The sequence below is a fragment of the Musa acuminata genome, chromosome BXJ3-7 (genome assembly GCF_036884655.1).
Source record: "Musa acuminata AAA Group cultivar baxijiao chromosome BXJ3-7, Cavendish_Baxijiao_AAA, whole genome shotgun sequence".
Classification (NCBI taxonomy): domain Eukaryota; kingdom Viridiplantae; phylum Streptophyta; class Magnoliopsida; order Zingiberales; family Musaceae; genus Musa; species Musa acuminata.
The window spans coordinates 21,644,391-21,656,757 of NC_088355.1; the positions used below are offsets into that span (position 1 = coordinate 21,644,391).

Sequence of the window (12,367 nt, forward strand, 5' to 3'; positions counted from 1 at the left end):
CGCGCTAGAGCATCTCAGGAATAGTTGTCGTTCGTTGTTCAACCAACGACCAGAAGAATCTAAACGATCACAAGCCCGTCAGGAACGCTTGCATGATTAGCAAAGGATGGGCATTAGGAACTCCTCGGATCTCTACAATGAAGCGAGAGACAAAGTGAGAAAGGGGTTTGTTGTCCTTATGGCTTAAGCCAAGGAGCATGGGCGTGGACGGTTTGGGTCGCGCACTGGCCAAGAAGTTATGCCCAAACTCCCTCGTGAGCTGGTTGGAAGTTGACACTAAGGCAAACCTAAGCTGGGTGTACTACATCCAAGCCAGTCCTTGGAGAGTGGTAGGGAATGCTTGACACATTAGGACATCAGAGGTGCCATATAAGGCCATCTAAGCTTCGAAGGCAGCGACGTGCTCTGCCGGATCGGAGCCACCGTTGTAAGCCTCGAGCGTAGGGAGGCAAAAGTTAAGTGGTATTGGTTTGTCTTGGATCTCCTATACAAAGGGAGTCCCTACTGAGGGGGTCTCCCCAAGACCCTCCTTCGATTTGTAGAACTCTCTTTGGACTTCATCCAAGCACTGAGTTGACCGAGTGTAACTGAACCTAAAGAGAGTTTGCTGAGTCGGATGATAAGGTATCAGACTCGAGGCAGCTCGGGGTGGTGCATCGGAGACCAAGAGAGCTATGCTCTAGCATCGACCTAGGGTCCTCCGAGTGCCCCTCAGTCGGCGGGTTAGCACCCGTCGCTCAAGGTTGTTAGCCAACTGGAGAAGGTTCTTAAGGCATGATGACGAGGGTCGAGTAGTCCCATGGTAGCAGCCGTCGAGGCAACACTACCTATTAGGAGAATTAGGGAATAAGAGGGATGATAGTCTGCATCATTTCTGCCAGTGCTTGAACTTGTTGAGTGAGGCTAAGGAATGCCTCAGCTAAGATAGTAGGCTGTCCAGTGGTGGTCCCAGGAGGTGAGAGCCCAAGGTCATTAAACAGCTGCCAATAATGATTTGGAGTGAAGGTCGAAGCATTCTCTTCTAGGTTTCGAGGAAGGGGGAGCTGACCTCCAAACCCAAAGGTCGGGTAAGCAACGAGTGACTCCTCTCTGGAACGTTCGCTCGGGTTGCTTGATTGTGGGTGTTCTTACGACATCATGCCCTCCTTTTAACGCCAAAAATGTTGGAGAACCTTATGTCATGGCTGAGGTGTCAGTACAGCTTGGTCCGATCCCGAGTGTGAACAATCACTCACACAAAGCCTTGAGTTTAACAAGTCGACGTCGAGTCGAGTCGAAGCTCCGTCACCCAAGCGTGGTCTCTCCTTTGGCAGGTTACTGCTTCTCCACCATGTCCCTGCATAAAGGCCGAAGCCAGGAGGGGTTTTTCGATTCGGAACCTCAAAAAGTTAAATCAGTGTTGAGTGGGGTTAAGTGGAGTTGAAGTGTTCAAGATCCTCCTCTTGATGCCATTTTGGGGGTCGATTTTTATACTTGTGAACAAGAGTAGATCGTACGTGATCTGTTAATAGCAACTGACCCATTGGGCGACCAGCTTGTATCTCTTATGCAAGCACCGACCGACCTACACGGATCCACGTCGTACGACACCGTGCGATAACTTTCTAGAGCGGCTCTGTGCTATACGACATCGTTCTGAGCTTTCCGGAGTGACTATGCTATATGACACCATCTCGTGCTATGCCAAACAGCGCGAGAGCACGATCATCTTGTCTGAGTCCGAGATGCCATGCTAACGTACTCGAACTTCCTTGTTGGTGCTGATATGACTTTGGATTGTTGTCAAGTGAGCAATACCAAAATATACCATATTAAAAACCATTAAAAACCAGTAATTGTTAGAGATGTTACACTGACATCGACTGAGATGAAGGTAGCCATGAATGGGATTCACGTAACATGCATGATTTGTAGTACCTGAGATGTTATACTGACATCGACTGAAATGAAGGTAGCAATGAATGGTATTCACGTTACATGCATGAATTGCAGAAGGCAGTAGTGATGGCTTCATTTTACGGATGGCAGGAGGTCTTGTCTCGATTGAGAAGTCGGGCTACTAGAGTGTCTCTTCCATGCAACCCTGACAAGCTTGATAAAAAGTTAAATCAAAAACAAGGTCAAGTGCAAAAGATTAAAGGCGATGAAAGCAAGTGGTTGTATAGCCAAAAATATTTACCTGACAATGGAAAGTGAAACTGAATATAGAAATCATGCATAGCCACTTTAGAACGTGGAGCAAGAGGTCTAGATGATAATTCTAAGTTAGGCAATCGCTGTTCAACAGATGCATTGAATGAGGCCAGCGGTTCCACACAGTCTCTCTGAAATATTTGCTGCATGTAAATCTCACTGACCACGCAACCCATGTTTCAGGAAAGGCACATGACAGAAGACTATATTTATTAAGTACTTAAGATGACGACCACAATCTCCAACTATCCTGGTAAAGATTCATCTCCTTCTAGCTCCTTCAAGTAATCCAAAAATACGAGGAAGGCAAACAAGAAAAATCCACCAGAAGAACTTCCGCCACCACCACCTCCGCCACCGTCGCCGCCACCACTCCGTGGGGGGAACCCTGTGTTCCCATCATCAAGTTTTGGCAGCTTCCGTGATTCTGAAATGCAATTTCTAGTGAAGTCTTTAAATATCTTCTACCACAAGTAAACATACATGTTGACAAATGACAGTATCTTATACAATAAAATCAGCTGATAGAAGCAAGTAGATGATGGCGCTCAGCAAATAAGATGGAGAAACATGGTAGTACATAGTAGCTGTATTAATTATTATCAAAATTACCCTTGGTGGGAGTGCCCGTAATGGTTGCTGATTTACTTCTCACAGTTTGACTTTGGGTTTGAGTTGCGGAACATCTTGCATTCTGAAGCGAAGTACAATTGGATTAGTAACAAGCGGTCACATGGGGAAATTATCAGAACATTTTGTGAGTAATTTGCTACAAAATAGAGGCTGACAGACTTAAGAGCTTGTGACATTTTATTGGATGACAACATATACAAGTGATAGGACATCCAACTAATAAGCCACAGTTGGTGGTCTTCAAAATAAATTAACATTTGGGTGTTTGCAGATATTGATAATGCAGATATTGATAGACCAGAATTCCTAACCAAATAAATTAACAGTATAAAATAATGCAGATATTGATAGACCAGAATTCCTAACCAAATAAAATACACACCAAACTAGCAGCAAAAAGCCTTGCAGAAGAGGGAATCTGACGAGCAAACGAGATAGAATGCCATTGACCATATCTGCTAATATGGAGTCTGTTTTCCTCTGCATCAGATGATGAATGTTCAAAAGACAACAGTGCATCATTTCAATATTTTGGCAAAGGAAGAAAATAAGACAACATCACACCAACGAAAACGAAAAGACCTACTAAAAAACACATATATTGCTCTAGGCTTCAAAATCGATGTTGGAAAAATATAAAATCAATTAAGAATTTAAATTTATTACTGAATCTCAACTCAACTGAAGATATTAACCTGCTATTGGAAAATTATGTTATTGTCTCATCACATTAAGAGGACCCATTCAGCAAAAGCTGATAAGCATAACCATCCAAGCTGTAGTCCTTTCATGTCCCCTGAACAATTTTCACATCTGTGGTCCAAGATTATTCAATTCACAGAATTGATTGTTAACATGATTAGTTTTCTGTAGTCCAGTCATCATATACCACTTAATGACACCAATCTACTTTATTTTCCATGACCACTGGAAAGCCAGTTTAGCTATATCTTATAGATTAGATAACCTGATAGTTAACAATTAACTAACTTCATCTACCACATGATAAAGAAGGTAAGAAACTAAACTGCACTGTAGATGAAAAACCTCAAACTTCATATCGAATATTAATACAAATATTAGGGTGTCAGACATCTTCATACAATAACACATTAATAAAAGCCTTGTAACTCAGCTTTTATGATTTACAATTTTGTTGACGAACTACTATATCCTAAACCTTTCTAGAGCTCCCGACACGTATTATACCATGGTGATGTGTTCTTGCTCCAGTTGATCATTTTAAAATCAACAAAGAAATGAACAACATTTTCTTTTATCAGTTGCCCTACTGGAGAATTGTGCATTGAGAGTGTTTATTAACAATTGGAGTTTTACTCTAAGTTAGCCCTTTGTAGTTCCGCCAAAAATAAAATAAAATGTCAAGAGCAACTAGGAAACTTTTTTTGCTAGTGAAAATTTAAAATTTGACCTTACTAAAGAACCTTATTAAGAATATTAGATATTCGGCTAAGATCTATCTGTCAAGGTGCAGGTTTTTTCTTTGCTAATTATTTGCTAAAACAAGTGAGACCACATTTTTAGAAAATCAAGAATCAATCCTTGATTGTTAAAACAATGTGGAACATGAGCATGGAGGCAAACTAGGTGCAAAAGCAGAAAAGCAGGTCTCAGCAAAACCTGAGGATGCTGAACATGTCTTATTACACTTAATAGTGTGCAATTTTGAACAAAAAAGAGTTGCCGGAGAACACATTAGAAATATGTTTAGAAACAGAAGCAAGAGCTAAAAGGGCAGCTCAATGCACAAGGTTCCCACCAATGCAGGTCTGATGCAGCATTTTAGATACAAGATATTTGCAACTAAGACTAATCCATTTCATATGCCTGGAGTGCAGTGAAGCAAAAATCATTTTGACTGGTTAAGAGTAGCACCACTGTTTGATAATTCTGGCCCAGCAGAGAGTTTGATGACAGAGCTATATACTTAACAACTATCGAGGATAACAACCCAATATAGGTTTCAGCCCCACTATCAAAAGAATATTAGATGTGTGACCAAATGGCAAAAACAAAACAAACATGACTCCCAACTCAACAAGTGGCTTAGTTGCAAAAAGTTTGTTAAATACCACCTAGTCTAAATCTGCACATGAAGTTTTAGATTGCTAATGCAAACAAATCTAAACATGATTAAGGCACCAAACTTGCTTCATCCTGACATCAAAAGAACATGAGATTCATTTCTTGTCTATGAGGAGGAAAGAGGCATTTCTTAGAAAAATCAAATATGAATTGATGAAGACCAATTAATCATCACAATATTTTAGTCAGCAACAGAGGTGCTATTTGGCTTTGAAACTAAAGTGGAGAGCTACATAAAGAGTACAGCAACTAAAGTGGAGAGCTACATAAAGAGAACAGCAACCCCAAGTTGTTGGATATAAGAAAATAATGACTAACCCAAATAAAATTACATAGTTTAGATTGCTTAAGAACTAATTCTCAGTATTGTTTACTAGTAGTGTAAAATTCATGCCATTACGCACTCAAACCTACTCTTGAAGCCTAATTGCATTGAAACACTAAGTAATCCTAAACAAGGTTCATAATTTCGTACTGTACCGGGGTATCAAACTCAACTCGATACAGTTCGATACAAGTATATCGAGCAGTACATTTTAGCATACCGTTCGGTGTATATATGTATATACATATATATAATAAAAAAGTTAAAAAAAATAAAAAAAAAGGGGCGACATCATCGAGGCGACGTCGCCTCGTTTCTTCTGCCCATGTTATCATGCACTTAGCTGGTTTTGCCTAAGTCGTACGGCACCCTTGCATGTCCGTCCGTAAAAATCAGCCTCCCCGAAACCTCCTATGGTCCCTTAGGACCTACAAAAGAGAAAACGAGTTAGAGAAAATGTCTCACTCGAGATCTACAAGCAATCATTTCAGCAAACACTTCATAGCCAATGCAAATTACAAATAGACTTCACAAGCTCTGAATGATCGCATAACAAAGGGTCCAAAATGATCCACTACAGACTGAAATCCACACAAGTGCCCACATAACACAACCTTTGTTTGTAAACCAAGGATGGCCACTAAAACCAAAGAAAATGGGGTTGCTAAACCTACTGCTGGCCCTTTACATGCTGTGCAAAGCATGAACAAAATCGAAAGACACGAACATACATGAGCATTACATCAAACACCTTGTTTACAGTTTTGTCCATGACATTCTCCCCCATTAGTCCTTCGACATCTTCGTCGAAGCCTTTGCAGACGCTGCATCTCCTCGCCTTTACTGAGTCTTCAATCTTCTACTCTAGTTGCAATGTGCCTTTCGGCTCCCAGTTAGACTCCGCCGCTGTTGTTGAGTAGTCGAACTTTGATCCGCCATGCTACTTCAACTCGCCAATGACTCTGACTTTGGTGTGGGGTTGACTGAGATGTGCTGATCCCTATTATTTCCTACGGATCCCTCAGATGAAGGAAAAGACCATCCTTAGTATACACTGGTCTCTCAAATGCTTCGTGCCGCTTGAACTAGGTGGGATGCTTGTTGGAGCTTTAACGAGCATCGCCTCGCGAACTTTAAAGTTTTTGGGTCATTCCTTGGTAAAATTTGTCTATCGATTCTTCTTTCACTTAGTCGTCACTTCCAAGTAGGTTCACATCACTTCCACTTTCGATTAGCATTCTGTTGAGAAATGAAGCAGATAATCTACTCTAAATAGCATTGATCACAATTGGTGAGGAATTGATAACTATCGTCTTAAATTCGGTTTCTTCGAAGGGTCTTTGAACCTGTGCAGAGCTCCTCCGCTGGATAGATAAGAATTTAGGTATTAAGTTTCACCCATTCTCTTAAGAATTGAAAAGGCAAAGGTTACTTGACTTCGTCTGCCCATGGCCCTACTATCTGTCACCTCGCATCTGCATCCCTTTCTTCGCGATCGGTAGATATATCTCTATGGCACTCCTCCGAATCCACCTACATTCTAACCGATACTTGGTTTTTTTGGGTAGCTAAGTCCCTCTGGACTCGATGTCGTTTCCTCACCCCTTTTGACCCCTTGCTTCAACACCTCTGTATTCTCGGAGCAGTTCTCCTTGGTCGATGGAAAGACAGACTGCAACTCCTATGCATGACCTCCGCCATCATATTGTAGGGTTCACACCGATTTTGTTCTCCTTAGCTTCCTTAGTAGCAACGTTCACTTACTCGGCCTTATCCTCTGACTTGTCGGGCTTCCTTGAGCGAATATGAGCTCTGGAACAGTCCAACTCTTGAGCCGCTCTGATCATACCTCTATATGATCAAGTCTCTCCCATGGGACTCACTAGTACTTGCATTTGGTATACTCTCTCGATGGTACATAGCCCCCCAATGCTAATGACGAAGGCTTTTATCTGATGCAAAATTCGATGCACGCACGAAAGACTCACCTCTACGATACCATGACATTCACTCCTTGAATCCATAGCCTTTCTTGCTATTGTGTTGTTCACCGAAGTGGAGCTCTCAGTAGTCCCTCACAGGACTAATTTCATGTGTATTGCATTGCCACGAACTATTCCACCACGATCCGCTACACCATATAGCCTCCTAGTGGCATCTCCTTTGCATTCTGATCATTATGGGATGAACTCGGATTGCGTTCCCTCCATGTGTGGCCTTTGCAAACTCAACGTAGGGCCTCTTCCACCTTCGATTGTGTTCGCTCCACTGGCAATCGACATTCGTTCACCCGCTCTCGGGTCACACTCAAACGGAATACAGCTCTAGGATAGTCCATTGCATAGTAGCTCCCGAAGTCCACCGACTTCGCTGAAATTAGTGCACCATTGTCTGGATCCTAGGCCATTGCCCCCATCAGCACAATCTCCGCTACACACCGCTTCCCTCATGGCAACTTGAATGACAGCACTGTGATATATTCTTCAAGAGTACCCGCCTCCGCGTCCTCTTGCCCTGTGCCAAAGCCTTCTGACCCAACTTCGCCTCCGCAAGTTAAGTCGCCTTAGTTCCTCCGTCAAATGCTTTTCTGAAATAAAGTGCATGTGCCTCAAAGCTCCCTTCGTCTTTGGCACTATGCAGAATGAGGGACCCATTGAACGACATGATCCAGCTCTTGCCTTTGTAAGAGTTCACGTCTTGAACCTCTCTCCAAGGAAAGCTTCGTGCCTCCGCTCCATGTTCCATTTTCTATACCAACTCCCTTCATGCAGCTTGGGTCCTTCACCAAGTGACACCCAAGTTGCTCTGCTCCTCAATTTGCATTAAGTTGATGGTGGCCCTCGCGCTCACCATTCCACGAGTCAGCCCTTCGTTAAGTCTGATCTCCATATTGGCTCCAAGTGTGCCTTCATTTGTATTGCCTTAAGTCGCTCCCCCACTTGATCTCGCAATGCATCCCCCAATGCATTATCTCAAGCGAGATCAGGCGACGACTCCTCGCCGCTCGCTCGGTCCATTAAGCTTTGTGGAGTTGTTGTTTTGAGATACTACTCAACATGTGCGGTTCGTTGAACATAATTCTCCCTTTGGAGAACTGAGACTTATCCCTCGCGGATGAGAAGTCGTTTCTTCTGCTTGGTTTCTTCTCCCCACACGGATGAGAAGTCGTCAACGATGATGAGGCCTTGTCGCCTCATACGAGGAGGCGATATCTTATCTGCGGCGTCCGACGAGGGAGGGTGCCGACGGATCAAGATCGTCGAGGGAGAGCGACGACGGATCTCCAGGTTCTCCCTCTTCTTCTCCCTTAGCTAATACCGCCCGGTACCGGGCGGCGACGGTCGAAATCTATCGTCACTGACCGATTTCGTGTGGTAACAGGGAGGAAACAACACTAACCAGGTGGTATCATTCGAAATTAAAATCCTTGATCCTAAATACATCGAAGCAATTAAAACCCAATAACTTTGACAACTTAAGAACTTACAGCTGCATTATATTATTGCACAACTTATCCTAAACTATCAAGATTAAACATTAAAATGGCCATCTGACAGTTCATATTAAACTATCATCAAATCATATAATGAAAAGCTCATAACTAATTCATTATCATTTATTACTAATCTACTGAGTGACTCATCTCTGTTTCATGATGCACACTGTGCAGCACTGTGTGCATATGGTTCACACTGACCTCAAGCATGTAATTGGCTCAGGTCTTGTTGTTGGACTAATTGCTCACCGACCACTCCTAAGTGACTGGGTGCAACAGCTCACCATGTGAGGCTTCCTAGCATTTGCTTTATTGAGTATACAATCTTCTAGCAGCGATGTGTTTACCTAGCAGTCTCTGAGATCGAGAAAATGCAGGCAGACATACAGCCGGTGCTGGTATGGTAAAACTTGATTGTGTTACCATATCTTCCAAGTACAAACCTGCAAATTTTCAATTGCATAATATTATTCCCACTTTGTAAAAGTTAATTAATGGAAAAATATCAGATTGAAAGAAGAACATAACATGATGATCTTCAAAAACATGTTCAACCTAACCATCAGTAATATTGAGCATGATTCTGATTTTTGAACAGTCATTTGTAAGTAACAAGAAACAAGACCAGAAATGTAGCCCAGCTATACATGTTGAGGTCTTACTTCCCATTAGTTAGGCAAAACATACTGCTATAAAAGAACAAGACCGACATAACTTTTGAAAATGTATTAGAAAAGGCCCTTTGGGGAAAAAACTGATTCTCATTACACATAATTTGTAACCATAGAACACTCCAAAATTTGTGCCATCATTTCCAATCAGATGTCCTGAATTGAGAAAGAACAGCAAGAGAAGGACCTAGAACAAAGAATTTGCTAAATAGTATGAAACCCAAACAAGTACATGAGAGGAACAAGATTCTGCATCAAGTTGCATACCAAGTATAATTGCCATGTCATGGACATGTCGGGGCCAACATGATTAAAATAAATGTGTGTTCTTGAAGAGTTATAAGCAATTCGCTTAACCAACCAAAATATTGTCACTGATGTATAATATAAATTGAAATGGATAAACTTGCAAGATCTAAAGAAGAGAAATAATTATGTTAGTTTGCTGTTGGGAATTAAAACCCAACTTTAAATAATGCATGGTTAAGACTCAACATGTGCATTATGCAGACTCATGAAACTTGTCATAATAGCAACTTTTGAACAGCTATGTCAGCAAACTAATAAAACCTACATCACTGGTAATAACCTCAACAACCACATAAACATTCTGGTACCAGAATAAAGCCTAAAAAGAATAAAAAAATCAAATGCATACAGTTATTAAAGCACTTCCAAGCTGCTATAAATTTTCTTTTCCGATTTGAGAGTTGGTCTATACATTGTTCTAACAATTACTGATATCTGGCAAAACTTTGTTCAGAAGTCTCAGCTACTTAAGCTTCAGATCAATAATGTCTAGAGCCAATCAAGATACACAAGTCCAACAAATGTTAGTCTCATTAATCCAACCATATTAAGCTTTCCAAATGGAACAATTTTCAGCCTTAAAAACTTTGTACAGAGTCCTCATTTGTCAAATTCAATAACCTAATGGAACATTTTTTTTAAAAAACCTTGTACAGAGTCCTCATTTATCAGCCTTAAAAGTGAAATATGCAAATACTAAACTATTTCATCTTGCCTGCTATTGAGAGGTGTCAGCAAGACATTTTGGGGTCATCTTCGGGTTGAGTTGAAATACATTTAAAACCATCTGACAATTAAATTGAAACAGAATGCAATCTGTATAACCGCTTTAATATACAGTTCAGGTAAAAATATATAAAGAATGACAGCTAACATGCTTTCAAGAAGACATGTCTTGCTTATCCGATATAAACTCAACACAAAAAGTCCCATGAAATTCCCTAAATTTGAAACTCGAACATTTTATAATTAGGCTAATTGTCTCAAACCATAGGCAAAAATTTTCACCAGACAGAATCAGAGAGCTTCTTGATGACCATAAGCATTAAAGCTCCTGAAAATATTTTTTTCTCGTAAACCTTGAATCATCTTGTCTGCTTTGACCTCGCACGATTAAATTTCCACAAGAATGACGCAAAATGTAATTTTTCATATGAAATCCACAAACAGAATAGGGCTACCTTCATCAACGAATTAGGCAATTCCATACATTAGAAGCTATAAAATCAGGTGTCTACGAGATGAGTCACTAAAATCGACACATCATGCTGCAAGAAAAATAAACAAGACGTTGCTCATTACAGGTTTGCCAATCCACAGCAACCGCTTTAGGGGCTAAGAAGCATTTCGTATTTTCCATTACCGTATGACGTTGAGTGCGAATCTCTAATCTCAATATCATCATGTACGGTTCCCTCTAATGTTCTTAACATCCTTCCGAGACAGTCTTAAGGATATAAATTCAGGAACTAATTCACCCACCAACATGAAACTGATGATTCATCCCGAGACCTTCGCGGAAAGATCAAACGAAGGACAGGGGAAGGGTTCGATCGATCCGTCTCAAAACCACAAGAGACTACCATATAGCAGCAAAGATTACTAGAAAAGGAATCCATACCGAGAACCGGCGCGTTGGATGAAGATGGAACTCGAAGAACAGACGGTTACAAACGAGAACAGCGATCAACCGTCAGAGAAAGAGTCTCCTACTCTCCTCCGCGTCCGACTTGGGGAGTCGGAGAGTGACAAGAAACGGAGGGCAAAGGCGAAGCGAGCGGGGAATCCGTCAAACCTTATAAGCGGAGGCACCGCCATTTCGTCGCGTCGTCGCGTGTGTGTTGCTGTTGCTACGGACAAGTCTTTCTTGCACCGCAAGATATGCCTTTCCCGAGGATTGACGTATGTGATGGGGGTATTTATGGCACTTCAAATTATTTCGATCTCAGGATCGAGCTGAGCATACTATTTATTGTCCCCTTGATTCCGATGTTTTTTTTTATATTTTAACCGGAGGCGGAGGAGGAGATTAAAAAAGAAGAAGATATTTATGTTAATTTTAATAGTTTTTAAATATTAAAACTAATATTATTAGGATTGTAAATAGTAATCTTTCTCCAAAATCATAAAGACCCTCATCGTTGCAAATGAACAAAAAATGGTCTCACCATTGTCGCCTTGTACCAGTGAGCGAGTGACAGCATTGACTGATATCAAACGAATACAAAATATTTTTGATGGGGCGTCGAGTAACGAGCAAAGAAAAACTAACAATCGAGCGATGAGCGATAAGTAACGAGAAAGCGACAAAGCCACGAGGGAGCAACATCGAGGGGCTGTGGGAAACAAAAAGAAAAAAAAGGGATACGATCTGTAATAAAAGGACTAGGGGTTCTAAATAGTAAAATTATATTTTATTATTTTTAAGGGATTATCGAGAGCAACAACATTTGATGAATTGAATAGTAACTATAAGTTGGTCTTTTTACATATTTATCCTTACACATTTCAAAAAATAACTTATTTTATCTTTAAAAGCTTTATTTCAATATATAAATATTAAAAAAAAGTTTTTTATAGGTCAAATAGCATGGACGATACAAGACGATTTTTTTTTTTTTGGTTCGTAAAATA

At 40.9% G+C, this 12,367-nt stretch overlaps 1 protein-coding gene across 1 annotated transcript; it reads right to left on the reverse strand.

The window, feature by feature from the left end:
• Positions 1 to 2,246: 2,246 nt before the first annotated feature.
• Positions 2,247 to 11,583, reverse strand: LOC103972871 (protein FERTILITY RESTORER RF2, mitochondrial). Its single transcript, XM_009387249.3, has 5 exons — positions 11,355 to 11,583; positions 9,101 to 9,196; positions 3,209 to 3,306; positions 2,806 to 2,887; positions 2,247 to 2,620 (listed from the first exon to the last, which is right to left on the reverse strand). Exons 2-5 carry the CDS (start codon positions 9,177 to 9,179, stop codon positions 2,439 to 2,441), a joined length of 441 nt encoding a protein of 146 aa, XP_009385524.2. The 5' UTR covers positions 9,180 to 9,196; positions 11,355 to 11,583; the 3' UTR covers positions 2,247 to 2,438.
• Positions 11,584 to 12,367: the final 784 nt, after the last annotated feature.